Raw genomic sequence first — 16,191 nt, 5'->3', positions numbered from 1 at the left:
GCACCGGGCACCGGGCACCGGCCGCCCCCCGGGGCCGAGCGGACCCCGGGCCCCTTCCGCGGGGGGGGCGGCGCGGTCCCGGCCCCGGGACCCGACCTCGGCGGAGCCGCCCGGGGCCCGGGGGGGGGCCCAGGGGAGCGGCCCCGCTGCTGCTGCCGCCGGGGCCGGGCCGGGCCGCGGGGGGGGCTCGGGCCGGGGCCGGCGGGGGAGCGGCCTGGGCCGCCCGCACCCCACAGCACTCACCGGCGGCGCTCCCCGTCCCGTCCCGTCCCGTCCCGTCCCGTCCCGTCCCGCTTCCTGCTCCCGCCCGGCCCCGCCCCCCGGCCCCACGGCCGCGCCCTGCCCCGCCCGGCCCGGCCGGGCCCGGTGCGCCCCCCCCGCCCCCCCGCCCCCCCGCCCCCGCCACGGAGCGCCCGGCGCCCGGCCGGCTTCAGCCCGCGCACTGCGCCTGCGCGCGGCCTCAGGTCCCTTCCGCCCTTCCCTCCCCGCCGGGCTGCCCCGCGCCACGCCTGACGGCCCGCTACGCTGCCGGCGGCGGGGCCCTGCGGAGCGGCGTGGCGCCGGGCAGCCCCGGGGGGGCCTGGCGGGGGCCTGGCGGCGGGGCGGTGCCGTCGGCTGCCGAGGGCGGGCGCGGGGCGCGGCGGTGGCGGCGGCGGCAGGTACCGGGCGGGGGGAGGGGCGGCACCGGGACCCCCGGGCGGGCGGGGGCGGGGGAGGAGCCCCGGGGAGGAGCCCCCCGGCCCCCCCCAGCCCCCCGCGCGGGGTCCGGGCTGCGCCGAGCGCTCCGCCGGCGGCAGGGGGCGGCGGGGCCGGGCCGGGCCGGGCCGGTTCGGAGGCGCCGCGGCCGTTACCGGCACCCCCCGGGCGCCCCCCTCACAGCCGCGGTACCTCGGGGGCGCCCCGCGAGCCGCGCCCCACGGCCCCGGCCCCGGCCCCCCGGGAGCCCTCCGCCGGGCCGGGTCCCTCGGGGCCTTCCCCGGGTCGCCCCCGCAGCCCGGGCCGGTCCCGCCGGGCGCCGTGCGGGTCTCGTTGCGCGGCCTCGGCCGGGTCCCGTCCCTTCTCCCCTCAGCTCCCGGGCGGGGCAGGGGCCGCGCGCTGCTCCCCGGCGCTCCGGGGGCTCCCCGGCCTTCCTGGGAGCCGGGCGGGGCAGCAGCGGGCCCTCGGTTGGTTCCTCGCCGTTGTCTCTGGGAATGCACCGGGGGCTGCGGGAGCGGCGGTGCTGGGAGCAGAGGCCGTCCTTCTGCAGGCCGTGCCGTACCGACGTGCTACCGCAGCCCCAGGTCCCACGCAGGGCTTGCAGAAGCTGAATCGCGGGGGCGTTCGCTCCGGCTCCCGAAGGGCTCGCAGGGTTTTGGTTGCTTGCTTAAAACCCCTGGCGATCACAAAGCGGCAAGGAGAAAAGTTGGCAGCGGGCGCGCAGGGGCTGTTGTGGCTGGCCAGGATCTTCCTGTCGGCGTACCGAGGAGCGCTGTGCCGGGCCTTTGCCTGGGTGACTCCGGGTGGCGAGGGCACCCAGGGCCAGGGCAACGCCGCCCCGTGCGTGGGAGGCGGGGTGCTGCCCTGGGCACGGGGGGGCAGCTGCAGTTACGTGCCGCCGGGCGAAACGGGCTCCCCTTGCTCAGGAATTCCGTAATTTGGCAAAGGGGAGAGGTCTGTTACGGGTAATTGCTCCGACGGGGAAGCGAAGGCGGCTGCGTGGGCGCTGAAATGCGACGGCTGCTTTCCCGGCACTTTGGTCGAAGCCTCCCGGAGGGAGCGGGAGCGACACACGGCTGCGGCGGCTCCCAGCCCTGCGGCAGCGAGGCAGAGCAGGCGCGTCCCCGTCAGCTCTTGGGGCGAGCAAAACCCGTGACAGCTGCGGGTGCCGGCTGGTGGCCGCGGGCAGGAGCTGGGCTGTGAAATACCGAGCTGCGAAATAACCAGCGGGCGGCCGGCACTGACCTGCCCCTGCGAGCAGGGCGACGTGACGGGGCTGCGGCATCCTGCGCTGCGGTGCTCGCTCCCCCGCGAGGCGCGGCGGCTGCGGTGCTGGCGGCCCGGCTTCGGCGGAGGAGCAAACCGCGGAACGCGGGCCGCGAGGGAGGGACGCGGAGCGCCGTCGGCTTCCAGCTCCCGGCGCGGCGCTGCCCGGCTTTGTTGCGGCGCTGCTCGGCCGCCGCTCGGTTGGGAAATGCTGCAGTTGTGCAGGGCGCAGGCTCGCAGCGCTCACCGCCCGCGGGGTCCTAGTGCCTGGGGCTGGTTCCTGCTGCCACCGGGCTGGGCTGCCCCGCGGCACGGCACGGCACGGCACGGCGCTGTGCCTGGCGGCAGCCGCCTGTCCTGCTGCGGGGCTCCGTACGCAGGCAGGGCTGCGTTTTGCCCCAGCGGTGCCGTGCCGCTCACCCGCTCCTGTCAGCTGGTGTAGGGATGGGCGAGGGGCCCCCAAAACCTTGCCCGGCTCGCTCCAGTGCTTTCGCTGAGCAGTTCAGCGCCCATGGCGGTGTCGCAGGGGCTGTGCCCGGCAAGGGCACACCGGCTGTGGCAGCTCTCCGCGACGCTCCTGCCAAAGCTGCTGCCTGTCCCGCGAGCCTCTCTGCTGCTGCGGGGCGCTCACAGTTACGATGACGCTTTTTGGCATCTGATGCTGTTGGCACGTGATGCGGGCTCAGGTGCTTTGGTCTGGGAGGCCAGCACCTGTACGGGAGGATGGGCCGTGTGGCCGGCCGGCAGGCACGTCGCTGCGGTCTGCGGGTGGCTCAGGACCTCCCTGCGCCGCAGATGCCCAGGGACGGGGCGGGAGATGTCCCCAAAGGCCGCGGTCTGAATTAGGTGAGGGGTGCAGGCCCCTGGAAAGCACAAAGGGCTCACGGGGCAGTGCGATGGCTCAGTGCTGGGTGTTATCCCAGATGAGGACCCTGGTGAGGTGTTACCGGCCCCGCAGACTCTCTGTGCCTGGGCTCGCGCCTGTGGCTGCTGGGGGAGGGAGGTACGGCTGTGCTGGCGTTGGCAGCGCTGGGACAGGAGCTGGCGCTGGGATTTGCTCTGGCTGTTGTGCCAGTTCTGGGGCAGAAATCTGCCTCCCCTGTGCTGCCGCGCTGCTGGGCGGCGGTGGGTTCATGGCTGAGAGCGGGCCTCAGAGCGGGCAGTGGGCAGAGCGAGATCTCTGCGTGCCCGGGGCGAGAGCAGAAGGGACCCCAGGTGGCCTCCGGTCACCCGAGGGGCGTGCGTAGCTGAGGGGTTCATTAGGGAGTCCTGAACCCAGCGGGGCTGGTCTGGATTTGTACTGACACGGTGAAGACAGAAGCCTGACGTGCCGTTTCCAGGATTTCTTTTCTCAGCAGAAAAGTCTGCTGGCAGACTCAGGCACCTACGAGTCAGAAAGCTGTGCTGAAGCGGTTCTGTGTGCGTGTGTACAAAGATAAGCACAGCAGGGTAACATCTTGCTCTTCCTAAATAAAAAGCAAGGAGCTTTCTGAAGGCTTGTGGACTTCCTGCTCGGTTTGCCCAGAGCAGCTAGGCTCTTGGTGCTGGAGCTGCCCTGGGCCGGTTCTTATCCCGACGTCAGCTCGCAGGCTGGTGGCGTGGCCTCCCTGCGCGCTCCTCGGCCGCCGGGTGGTAGCTGTGCTCTGACGGCAGCGTTACACACAGCGGGGGCGGCTGCTGGGTGGCTCCCGGGGCTCGGGGAGGCCTGCGGGGGTGTCCTGCAGCGGGGCCCTTGGGTGGGGGTGTCCTGCAGCGGGGCCCGGCCCCCAGGGGACGGGGAGGGGGCAGCCCCAGCCGATCCCCGAGGAGCGACGTGCGGGGTTTGTGACGTTTTCCGCCCTTTTGCAGGCGAAGGAAGATTGCCGCAAGCTCGGGCAAGGAGGACCCTGATGCGTGAATTATGCCCCATGCTGGTCTAGTTCAGCCTCCCGCGCCAATAAACGCCTGCTGAGTCGGATCCGCGAGCCAGCACCCGGTCAGCTCTCGCTTTGAGGTGCGTGTTACCACCCCGAAACGGGGCCGCGGCCCCGCGCCCTGCCCTGGTGCCCGGGCTGCTGGCGCCTGCCTGGCCTGGGTGCTCCGGGGCGCCCCGCTCCCTGCTGCCGGCCCCCCGAGAGGTGGGACGGGGGTGTGCGGGCTGCCTGCTGCTGGCTGCCGGCGCTGGCGAAGGAACGAGCGCCGGGCGTCTGCCGGGGTGAGGGCTGGGCCCGAGGCCCCTCCGGCGCGGCTGGGAGCAGGTGGTGGAGGCGAGGGTGCCCCCCAACATCGGGGGGCTGCGAGCCCCAGCCCCGATGGCGGGGCAGCCGTGCCGCTCGGATTTCATCGCCTGCTCCTTGGGCGTCGCTTGTCGTTTGGAAGCGCGGCCTCTTTTAGGCCGACACGTCTGTGGGTTGTTGGACCAAGCCCGTGGAAGGAATTCACGCACGGGGTTACGCCAGAGCTGTAACGCGAGTCGGAAACTTGGGTGCGCCTTTGTGGGGAGGTGCTGCTGCACTCCTGGTAGCTGCGGCAGCCCCCGGAAGCACCGGGGGGTTTGTTTCGCTTAGTTTGTTTGACCGAAACACAGTTGGTTCGAAAATGACTGTGTCTGAGTTTGGGGTGGGAGGGGAAAGAGTTGTTCACTGCGACGCGGAGCAGGCCCTGGGCTGCAGCCTGCTGGTCCTGCAGCGGCACCGTGGCCGGCGGGCAGCCGCATCTCGCAGGTATTTTTCTTCTTTGCGTTCGTTGCTTAAGGCTGCCTCAGAGTGCTTTAATCATAGAAAACGTCTCGTATTTCCACACGGTGCGGTTTTAGTTACCTAATAAAAGTGCTGTCAAACATCGGCTTCTGGTCTTTTGATCAGGGTTTAGGTTTCCCCCAAAGTTCACGCGGGGAATGGGAAGTGAAGCTGGGGGCGCGTGGCGCAGCTCGCCGCGGTGCCCTGGGAGCGGGGTCTCCCTGGAGGCGCAGCCATCCCTCCTGCTCTGCCAGGCACCGGACGCGGTGCTCAGCGCGCGGTTATCCACAAACCCGTTTTCAAAGGCCCGCGCTCTTCTGTTTGTGCTTTAGGCACGGACGCAGGAGGTGTGAAGACGCAGCTGGTGTCCTGCGGCCTGGTTGCGCTCTGCCGTCAGCGACGCGGCCGCGCTGCCCCTTGGCCTCCGGCTTTGGGTGACGGCCGGTTACGGCGGGGCTGGACTCTGCCGCCCCTCGGTCTCCCTTTCAGCAGCAGAGTGCTCCGTGCGCTCCAGGTGCCGTGCTCTCGTTCCCGACCTATTTCGGTAGCCGTGTGGGTTCTTTTTTCTGTGGGGAGCTTCCCAGGGACCCTGGGGGAGCGTCGCTGGGCAGCCGCGGCCGCTTCCCGGCGTTCCGGCCGCCTCATGGTCCTGTTGAAAACGGAGGCGGGTTCCAGCCGCAGCGCTGGGGGCATGGAGGGGAGCGTGCTTCGGGTGCTGTGAGCCCGCCCGTGCTAGGGCAAGTAGCTCCAACGTCAGTCTCACAGAGTCGCAGAGTGGTTTGGGTTGGAAGGGACCGTAACGATCATCCAGTTCCGACCCCTGCTGCGGGCAGGGGCGTCTCCCGCTGGAAGGTGTGATTTAGCTGCAAGTGACCTGAAACCGAGGCTTCTTCCCCTTTTTTGTCAGTTATTCTGCAGCTTTCATATGCGCTGGGGAAGCTTAAAATTCCTTTTGTCTTACTGTCCTTGGGGCTCGTCGGGGGCTTGTTTTACACGTCAAATGTCGTCGGGTTTTGCATACGTGCTTTTAGCTTTCCGACGCAGCTGTAACTTGCCCCGAAGCGGACGTTAACAACTCAGTACCCATGCTTACTGGAAGCTGCCCGCACCTCGGGCGTCGTGGAGGAAGCTTCAGGACAGGGGAGGAGAGGGGGATTAGCCACGTAGCGTTTGTCGTGCTCTCTTGAAATGGCAGAAATACCCTGCTGGCCGCAGCCGGCCTTGTGAGAGGAAAGCCTTCCCCGTATCTGCGCGTTCTGCCTCTTTCAGCGTGCGTCCTGCTGCTGGCGGGGCTCTGCAGGCAGAGCAGGGGCTGCGCGGTCTGAGGGGGAGCAGAGCGCCCCGCTGTTCCCGGGCTGCGCTTTCCGAGGTCCCCCCGAGATCCTGCAGTCACTCCCCGGTTCTCATCCCTGTCCTCGGCCCGATCTCGCTGCTGTCGTCCGGCCTTTCCCCCAGCGCACCCAGCACACAGCGCCGTCAGCGCGTGGGGTTAGCGCCCTGCAGGTGGTCGTGCCCGGTGGCCCCGGTGCCGGCCGCGCTCTCCCCGTTCCGCACCGCAGCCGGCGGCTGCTTCGGCGCTGCGCCAGCCTCGGAGGCCCAGAGGTCACAGGAGGAGAGAGGACACCGGGGCGCTCAGAATCCGCATCTCCCGAGCCTGCCCCGTGCCTCGTCACGGGAACCTTTTTTCCTCCCGTCTCACAGTGCGTTTGTGAACGCCCGACGCCGTGCTGCTGCCCTGCCCTGCCGCACGCCTGCCGGCCTCCGGGGGAGCTGGGAGCGCTGGGGGAGCCGCCCGGGGCCGCTGCTGCCGCGGGGCGAAGTCTGGACGAGCTGTGCTGAGGAAGTAAACCCAACGGCCGGGGCGGCGCCGCTCCCTCCAGCGCAGCCTCCCAGATCCCGGCAGGGTGCTGCGGGAGCCTTCCTGCGGCGGAGGTGGCGCTTCCCTCTCTGGGTAAAAGCACTTGACGGGAACTGGTGGTTCCACCTCGGGTTAAAAGCACTCGATGGAGTTTCTGTAAGGGAACAAAACTGGTGCAGTATTTGTTAGAGGGGGACGGAGCAGGCAGCGCGAACGCGTACAAAATCCTTGCAGAAGAACGAGGGAAGGCTGAGAGGGGGGCCGCTTTCAGCCAGGGGATTTCTTCGACCCATGACTCTGGGATTCTCCTGCAGTGTGAACGAAGATCCCCGTGCCCCGGGGCTGCCAGCACCCACCCAGCGGGGCCCCGCGCCGCCCGGTGTCACTTAGCGATCGCGGTGCGCGGGGTTTTGCGATCTCCGCCCAAAATGTTGGCTTGGTTTTGAGCAGCTGGAGAGAGAGAGACGTGAGCGGGACAAGGCGGCTGTACGGAGCAGGCAGCACGTCGGAGCGCTCCTGGACGTTGCTTTGCAGCTTCCCTCTCCCGGTAATCAGTGCGGACCGGGCCGTCCCGGACGGAGGGTGTTTGTGGGGTCCCTGGGGACCCGACGGCCCCAACAACCCAGCGCCGTTCATGAGGCACGCGTCGGGCGGGTGCCCCTTGCTGCCCCAGCGCGGCCGCGCCGTGCGCGCGGGCTGGCTGAGCTGACGCTGGTTTTGGTTTTTCGTACTGTTGTTGTGTTTGACCAACTTTGGTTGTGTTTCACTCGGATCTTGTTCAGGTAATGCAGGTTTTGCATCTAATGTCCTTGATCTGTGCTGGAGCTGACAGAGTAGAGGGGAACGGGAGGACAGTCTCGCTTTTTTGTAACCTTCCCAATAGTTTTTGGGCTGGATTTCTGTATGTCCTTTAAAACAGCCCGGAGGAAAGGAGAAATGACGGAGTCGGACGTTCACGTTCTTGTAGAAGGCGCTAGGAAGCGATCGGCAGCCTTTAGCTCCCCTTCCGTGCCAGCCTCCCGCAGGAGCAGGGGGTAGGCGTGCTGAACGCCGCGTGCCTGTCCGACGGGTAGCGTGGCCTCGGCTTCGGAGGAGGGGTACGGCTGGGCGTCGGCAACCCGCCCGTGGGGCTCGCTGGGCGCTGCGGCAGCCCCTGGCCCCGGCGCGCTGCCCTCACCGGGCTGAGGCCACCCCGTGGCTGATGCGGGCCTGGCGCCCGGCCCGGTGTCCGTGTCGCCCCGGGGCGTCGCTCGCCCGGCGGGGCCGTGCAGGAGCCAAGGGACCCCGGGTGCGGGCGTTGGGCTGGCTCCTTAATCCGGGCTCTGCGGAGCCCCGGTCCCCGGCCTGTGCAGGCCTGAGCAGCGGGTTCCCTGGCGCCCGTTCGGAAGGTCGCGGGTGCCGTCGGGCAGTTCCTCGCCCTCCTCGTGGCCGCTGCAGCCCGCGGCACGCGCTGGTGGGAGCCGTTTGGGGGGCACCCTGCGTGCCCCTCCCTCCGCCCCGCCAGGGCAGCAATTAACGCGGCTTCGGAAGGGGGGCTGATGGTTTTACCCGGGCATCTATCCGGACCAGCGGCGGGCAGCGAGTATTGATCCGGGACGGGCCCGGGATTAACCCTTTGGTGCCGCGGCCCTGCTGGGTGCCGGCCGGGACGTGGCTCGGGGCCGACGCGCCCGCCGCAGCCTCGCTGCATCCCCGGGGCCGGCAGCAGAGGGCCTGGGGGGGGGCGGCTGGGTCTCAGGCAGCAGCGGGAGCCCAGGGGGCGTGGGGCAGCCCCCGGTGCCCGCCGGGGCCTTCCCGCAGCATCCTCCTGCGGTGCCCGCCGCAGCCGGGCAGCGTTAGGACCCAGCGCGCTGGCGGCGCGGTGACAAGCCTGGAGCGCAGTAGCGCAGAGTAGTCTCCATCAGCTGGGCTGGATTTCTGCATGGCCCCGATCCGAGCATCCTCCGCCCGAAAAGGGCCCTCTCCCCTCTCCCTGTGACCCAGCAGCGCGTCGCCGGGGGGGCGCAGGGACGATGAGATCAGCTGAAACGTGAAAAGCCTCCGCTGAATCGCTGCGAGCCATGAACTGAGAGCATTATTTAAAATAACGAACCCTTGAAATAAAGAGAAAAGCCGGCGGCAGCATGGCCCAGAGCAAGAGACACACGTACAGTCGGGTAAGTTGGGGGGAGGGAAACTTATTTACCAACTCCTGGCTGTGCCCTGAGATATTGTTCTGCACCGTAATGCTATCTGTTGCAGTGAAACTGCGTCTGTTTTTGTGCTGAAATTGAGATTGTGTTTCCCGTGCTTGCTTATTTCCTGAATGCGATGCCTTCATCCCCACCAGTATCTGTTCAGATCTGCGGTGGGTGGATAAATTTGTCTGAATTATGGTGGTGGCTGCGTCCTTCTGATTTAAATTAGGCTTTCTGTGCTGGTAATTGTCGCGGATAATGCAGCGAGGTGTCAGCTGAGCCTCCGGTGATGACAGAATCTTTCTAGGGCTTTTCAGCACAAAGATTCTGGGTTGTTTTCCTTTCTCCACCGTGGGCTTTTTCTTCCTGTCTGCTTATTTTCCAGGTTGCGTGGCGAGGTAGCGACCCTCCGAGTGTCTGAAATCATTTCCAGGTTTTCCCGTGTTGCAGTTAACCCTGGGCTGTGCGGTGGGCAGCACAACTGAAGCCGGGCACCGGCCTCGCGGCGAGGCCTTGCTTCCGAGTTCCCCTTTGTCGCTCTGCGCCTCCTCGGCAGCGCGGTGACGCCGCGTCCTGGTCGCTCGCCGCTCCGGGGACCAGCAGCGCGGTGTCGGCGGCCGCCGGCTCGGCGGAGCCCCGCGGCTCATGGCCGGCCGCAGGTCCCTGTCCGCAGGGCCGGGCTGGGCACCGCGAGGCCGGGGCTGCGGGGAGGGGGCGTCCGGGTGGGCCCTGGCCCGGGGGGCTCGTGCGGACACGGCCTCTGCCGAGGGGCTGTTTGTGTGGCCGGCTGGAGGCGGCGGCGGCGGCAAAGGCCGCTGCAGGCGGCAGCTCCGTGCGGAGGGCCGAGGGACGCCGGTCGCAGCGCAGGGCTGGAGAGCTGCTTCGCCCGCCCTGCAGAGGGGCTGAGAGCCTTACCGGCGACGGTGGGCTGGGAGAGCGATGTCCTCGGCTTGTCGCCTCCAACCGCTCGGCCCCGGGAGTTTGCGTTTGCTCAGCGCCCCCGTTTTGGTGCGGGGAGCGGGGCGAAGAGGTGGGCTTTCAGGCTGCGTGCCGGCAGTTCTGTGCTGTAGCCGCACTGACTCTCAGCCGGGTCGGACGGCCGCTGGCTGCGGGCAGTGTCCGCGGGGGTTTCTCGAGTTGCGTTGTGAAATGGGTTCTGCAGGACCGAAGCTGAGCCTGCCCTGCGGGGCGGGCCGGATGGTGGCTGCCCTACGGCACTCGGCGGGCTGCGCGAGGGTTTTGGCGAGGCCCTGCCACACACGCCCGGTGCCGTTGTGTTCGTGATGCCTGAGCCCTTTGCCTCTGACCTCTGGCTTCCGAGCCTCGAGCAGGCGAGGTCCAGCAGGACTGCGGTGGGTGTGCAGCAGGGCTCTGGCCCCACGGGGCCCCACGGTGCCTCTGCGGGGAAGCAGCAGCCCGGCGCCCTGCGGGGCACCCAGCAGCCACCCGCCTGTCACCGCTGAGGGCTCTGCCTGTGTGCCAGCGACCCCACGGCAGTCCCCCCGCCGAGCCGGGGCGGCACAGCAGCACCGAACGTCGTGCGTTTGGCAACAGCTGGGCTCAGCAGGCACCGCGGTTACCGGCAGGTCCTCCTGTGTTCCAGCCGTGTTGGGGCACCTCTTGGATTTGAGGCTGGAAGCGTTTGAACCTGTGGTCGCGAATCTCATCATGGGAGCTTTCGGAGGCGGTTGCTGTGTTCCTGGTTTGCCTGAAACTTTTGATCTGTGCTCTGAATGGCAGTTTGAGGTTCAACTAGTCGTGTCTGCTTGGAGGGAGGCGTCCCCACGTGCCTGGCTTCTGGAAGGAATGCCATAGATGTGCCTTGGGCTGTCCCCTGCGATGCAGCGAAGTGCTGAAGCTGTCGTGTTCGGGTGAAGCACAGCAGTGACCCAAATCGCGTTCGAATCACAAGTTAAGTCACTTGAAATTACAGACATTTTTCAGTGGCTAATCATCAGTATCGTTAAACAACGGAGGGAATTGTGCGTGGGGAGTTGGGGCGGTGGCGGCAGCTTGGCGGGTGGCTGGGGGAAGGACGCCCTGCGGCTGCGCCCCCCATTGCCCGATTTCCCCCCAGCCTGTGCCTGCGGGTCCCCGCTTGGCCGCCGGTTTCTGTTTTAATTTAATCCAGTGGCTCATTCGCCCTTTTGTCCACCGCTGCGTGGGAGTGATGGGCGGGAGCTGTCCTGAACTGTCCGTGCTGGTGCTTAAACAGCCTTCCTGGGGGCCCCCAGGGAGCCTGTCAGGGTGTGAGCCGCTTCTCTCTGCCCTCGCGTGGGTCTGCTGGAACTCCCCATAGCCCGGAGGTCCCCGCAGCCTTACTCACCCACCGGCAGCACAGTGCTCCAAGTGCCCAAAGCTCGGGTGTCCGGAGTGCCGGAGGGGCTGCTGGAGAAGCTCGCGTGGGGGCACCGAGCACCTGGGGCTGATGTTGAGGTGCTCGCGCTGCTGCCAGAGCCTCAGCGCCGGCCCGGAGAGCTCTGCCCGTGTGCTTCAGGAGGAGATCAGGGGGGAACCTCTATTGAAGAACCCAAGGAAGCTCTGGGCTGGGTCACCGGCTGCCCTGTTGGGCAGCGTGACGCCCAGGTGACCGTCCCCAAGCTTCGTGGTGTTCCTCACCCCCCCGCTCACCCTGTGGATGGCTGGGGGCACATCTGTCGCTGGGAGGCACGGGGCAGACCCCCACGGGCTCCCCAGGCAGGCTCTGCCCTTCCCCGTCAGGCTTTGAGCGAGCGGCCATCCCTCTGGGAAGGTCGATGGGGCAAGGCGGGATTTCCAGCCCGCACTGTTCTCCCCTTTTTAAATCTGAAATTGCGGTAATGGCGCTGCTTCTAATCCCTCTGGGAACTCCAGGCTCGGGTCCGGCCGGGCGGGCGGCCCCTGGCTCGTCAGGCAGGGCAGCCGTCGGAGAAGCCAGCTTGGTGCTCGCTTCAGTGTGGCACACAGACAGCAGCACGGGTCGCGGGACAGGCTGAAGTGCCAGAGAAGAAAGCCCTGGCGTAACGGGTTGTCCTGAGGCGCGGAGAGCGGCGATCCCGGCCTGTGCCCCACCGGCTCTCCGCAGCTCCGGCTGGGTTGCTTCCTGCGGTTCTGGTCGGAGCAAAGCTGTCGCGCGTCACCTGAGCCGTGCACTCTCCAGGATTTCGGGGAGATACCTGGGCTGTTTACCGCGGCCTGCTCAGCTTGAGGCCGTGCTGAATGGCCTGCACCGTCATCCTCACGTTGGAGCACCGCGCTTTGTTCCCCTGGCTTATTTGGAGTTTGTTGCGAAGAGAAGTCAGAGAGCACTCCTGGGGGCTGGAATATGTTAGGGGGCTTATTCTGTGCTCTCCCATCTCTCCTGAACGTTAAGATTTGGAAAAGACTTCCATAAAAATTACTGCTGATTACCAAACGGACGCAGAGAAATGGACCAAAACGTGCGCTGAATTGGCCAGGTAGCAGCGTCGGGCTTACCTGCGCAGCAGCAGCACGGCCCTGAAGCGCTCTGTGCTCACCAGGGCTGTATTTTGGTGTTACACTTGGGAACAGAGGCTGAGGTTGGCGGTGGACGTGGCAGCAGTCACACACGTCCCAGGGGCCGTCTGAGCGTGAAAGCCGCTTCAGAGCGGAGGCAGCGCGGCGCCCCTCGGCCCGCGTTTCAGCACGCGGCGGGGTGAGTGAAGCTCCTCGAGCGCCGGGGGGATCCCTGGGTTGCGTCCTCTGGGGCGAGGGTCTGGGGTCTTCCCCTGCACATCGCTGTAGCTGCGCCGTGCTCTGGAGGCTCGGCCTTCTTCTTCAGCCCTGCTCGAGCGGGCGTCCCGGTGCTGAGCGCCCTGGGGGCGGCCTTCGCTGTCCGGTGGCTGTGCGGTGCTGGGGCTCCCCTTCTGCGTGGCTCCTGGGAATAGCATCACAGTCATTTAGGTTGGAAAAGACGTCTGAGATGGGCAGGTCCGACCGTGAACCTCACACTGCCAAGTCTCCCCTGAGCCACGTCCCCAAGCACCACCTCCGCGCGTCCTCTGAATGCCGCCAGGGAGGCGCTGGGGCAGCCCTCGGGGCGGCCTCCCTGCCCCGCACGGAGACCAGCAGGTGGAGGAGCGCAGCGCTCGCAGGCGTTGGAGGAACGGGGCTTTCTCCCGGCCGCCTCGAGAGCGCCCTTCTCCCACCGCCAGAGCTCCCTCAGCTCAGACCCTCCGGAAGGCTCTGTGGCGCGGCCACACAGCCACAAAAAGCTCTTTCATCGTGGCATCGATCTGGCAGCGCGAGGATTCACGAGCGCAGCTCCTGCACCCCGATTCAGCCCCACGCGAGCTGGGGACGATGGTACAAGATGCGCGGGGCGCTCGGTCGCTGCGCCCTCGGGCTGCCCGCGGCCTCCGGAGCTCCGTCCGAGGCAGCGCCTGCTGCCAGGCAGTGACTTGTAGCCTCCGTGTGCCAGTCCTTGGCTTGTACTCGGACCGATACAACTGTAAAAAGGTTTCTCAGGTGTTCCGTGCGTTGGGAAGTCCTGCTCTGAAAGGACCGGCAGCTTAGGGATCTTCCTCTTTAGTCGGTCCTGTTGTTGCCGTTGTGTTCAGGATGGGTTTTGTATCGCTAGAAGTCGTCTGCTAGAGCCCCACAGATCCCAGCGGAGGAGCCCCTGGGCCTTCGAGGCACGGTTTGTGCCTTGTGTGAGCCGAGGGGGGCAGTGGGGCTGGACAGCGCCAGGCTCGGGCCTCGGCACAGCCGGGGAGCTGAAAGGATGCTCTGCGGAGTTCCCGACGTGCTCGGCAGGGGAGGGCGCAGCACAGGGACACTGGGAGACTAGCGAGCTTCCGACCTGCTTCTTGAAAAGAAAGCTTAGTTGACAGATTTACGAAATTATTATAATTTTAAATTCGAGACTGAATACACGCGTACCTACTTCTGCTAGGTCGGATCACATTAACTTCTCTCTTTCAGCATCAGTGAGATCACAGACGTGAGGAAGACGTTAACGGCTCGCGTCAGTACTTCCTGGAGGTGACGCATACCCGCGTGTTACTAACGCTGCTGCGTTAATTGTAACGTCTAATGACTCGAGTGAAGAACAGGCCGTGAGGCTGACCTGTGTTCGTGCAGGTGGCGGGGAGCCGGGGGGTAAATGAAGCCAGAACCCCTTTAGGTGCCGCTGTTGCTGACGGGGTGCTGTCCCCGCGGGGTGGAGGCTGCCGGCGTGCAGGAGGCCGGCGCTGGGGTCCTGCGCCCTCGGGGGCCGTGGCCTCCTGTGCCGGGGACGTGCCACCAAGCACAGGCGGCCGCTCTCCTGTTTTCACCTGGCGGCGCTTTGCAGGTGCCCCGGGCCCCTGGCTGGGGCGCGGGGAGCTGCAGGAGGTCGCTGGAGGAGTCGGTACGTGGAGGAGCCGGGGAGGCTGCTGCCGGCCTGGCTGTCGGCTGTGCCCGACCCGGCGGTACGGCCCTAGAGTGCTTCTTCAGCCTCTGTTCGTTGGAGCCGTGTCGCGGGGCGGGCGGGTTTCGGCGCTCTCCTTCTGAAGAGTGTGAGCGTTAGGGAGGGGAACGGATGCCCAAGGCTGATCTTCCTCGGTTTTATGGACCGGCCACCTTGGGTGAGGTTCTGTTGCTCCAGGACAGAAACGCGGTGATGTGCCGGTGGCCAGAGCAGGGGACGGGACGGGACGGGAAGGGTGACATCGTGTGCGCCCCTGGGGCCAGGCGCCTGCGGGGATTCTCTGGAAGGTGTACGTGAGCATTTGGTGGGCACCCCGTGGCTCAAAGCCTGCTCGTGCACAGGGCTTGGAGGCTTAGCCCGGACCCGCTGCGATGAGCGGCCCTGTGGAGGGTGCCGCGGGCTGGCCGCTGGCACGGCGCGGTGCGGCGCAGCTCCCCGCGCGGGGCAGGCCGAGGTGTGCGTCCGTCCTCCCGGCTGTCCTTGGGGGCCTCCAAAGGGAACTCGGCTCCTGTGCGCCTCCGGTCGTGCTGTGCCAGTTCTGAAGTAACCTTCAGACGCTTCACCTGTGTGGCTGTGCGCGGTGAGGAAATACAGAGCCCTGCCTTCCTTACAGAGGAAAATGCTAGAACTCGCTTAGAACGACCCTGCACAAGGGAACGCTACCTGAGTGGGCAGGTTTTTTTGTTTTTTTTCAGACTACTCAAGAGATTTACAATAGATTCACATAATCTTGTGTTTTGCTCTGGTGACATGAATTATTTTGGTCTGCCTGTTTATACAGCTGCGGAGAGCAGCCCTGTGCTCCATTTCTGTTCGGAGTCAGGAAAATGGCACGTCCTGGAGGCTTTTGCCTGCATTTTGATTTTTCCAGTTGCTTGACAGCAAAGCGGGGGCTTTCCAGTGCCAGGACGGCCGTGGTATAACGAGCTTGCCAGGCGCTGATCTGCCTCAGTGGTTTATTTGTTTTTTTCCCATTGTTCCCTTTCGGCAAAGCCTGCCGTTAGCATCTTTCTGCTGCAGTAACTGGGTATAGCTGCAGCCTCAGGACGGTTTGGTGCAGGGAAGTGGCTTTATCTTGCACGGCCACTTGCTCCTCGTTGGCACCGAAAGGCGTCACGGCGGCAGAAGATCCGCGCTGAGCACGCTGCAAGTGAGATGTGGCGGGACTTCGGAAGGGGCTGACGAGGTGATCCTCTCGTCCGGCCGCGCTGCTGAGCCCTAGGGGGTGGTCTCTAGAGAAGCATTGGCAGAGAACAAAGATATGCTGCTGCCTTTTTTTTTTTCCCCATATGCATCTTTGCTGCATAATTTGTAAGACAGGCCCTGAAGATCTTTTGGATCAAAAAAGAAAAAAAGTCTTGTTCCCTGCAAAGTCCCAGATTTTCTTCCCTGGGGAGTTCGTGCGGGGCCGAGGAGGAGCAGCGGCAGCGGCACGGCTGCGCCCAGCCCCGCCGGTGCTCCCCGAGCTCCCCCTGCGCCAGGGTGCCCGGGCCAGGCCGCTCCGGGGGGCAGGCGGGGGGGCTGCTGTGGTGCGGAGCCGTGCCGCGTCCGCCTGCTTCAAGGTCGAGGCTCCTGGTCGCTGCGAGGCGTGCTTTTTGCTCTGGTCGCACCCTGGGGAGGAGGCGATGAAGACCGAGCCCTGCCTCGGCCCTGGTGCCGGTGCCGTGCAGAAGTGCCCCCCAGATGCCCGCCTTCGGCCCCCGAGACCAGGGCTGGTGTTGCTGCGGCAGAGGTGACGTGATGGCCCCCTGCGGCCCGTCTGGCTGCTGCCTCCCTGCAGGCTGACGCTGTAGAAAAAGTAAAAACTAAACGGTTTGGAGACTAATTCGGTGAAAGCCTGGCGGGGCTGTTTCTATGGGCTCCGTGGTGCTCAGCTCGTCCCTCGCGATGCGGCTGAGCGTGCCGCCGCTCCGCGCCTCCTGCTCTGCCTCCCCAAGGCCTCTCTGGGCTTCTCCCCCCCAGCTCCTGCCCCCGGCCCCCCTCGTGGTCCTGGGTCGTGCCCTGCTGCCCCTCCTGCGAGGGCTTCGGCGTGGGTCCTGCCTGGCGGCATGGATCCTGCCCGGCCCC

At 66.5% G+C, this 16,191-nt stretch overlaps 2 protein-coding genes across 3 annotated transcripts in view; one reads left to right on the top strand and one right to left on the bottom strand.

Annotated features, from left to right (window-relative positions):
• LOC118260608 (dedicator of cytokinesis protein 2-like) overlaps positions 1–1,981 on the bottom strand; it is a 58,970-nt gene extending 56,989 nt beyond the window's left edge. Inside the window, exon 1 of the mRNA XM_050710595.1 lies at positions 1,942–1,981. Coding sequence (XP_050566552.1) covers positions 1,942–1,981 — 40 coding nt within the window. The remainder of the gene's footprint in view (positions 1–1,941) is intronic.
• Positions 594–16,191, top strand: part of DCTN1 (dynactin subunit 1) — a 70,061-nt gene continuing 54,463 nt past the window's right edge. For both annotated transcript variants that reach the window (XM_050710257.1, XM_050710258.1), the window contains exon 1: positions 594–659. The gene's annotated coding sequence lies outside the window, so the exon portion shown is untranslated. The remainder of the gene's footprint in view (positions 660–16,191) is intronic.

The sequence above is a fragment of the Cygnus atratus genome, chromosome 4, assembly GCF_013377495.2.
Source record: "Cygnus atratus isolate AKBS03 ecotype Queensland, Australia chromosome 4, CAtr_DNAZoo_HiC_assembly, whole genome shotgun sequence".
NCBI lineage: Eukaryota > Metazoa > Chordata > Aves > Anseriformes > Anatidae > Cygnus > Cygnus atratus.
This window is presented reverse-complemented; position numbering and strand designations above follow the sequence as displayed.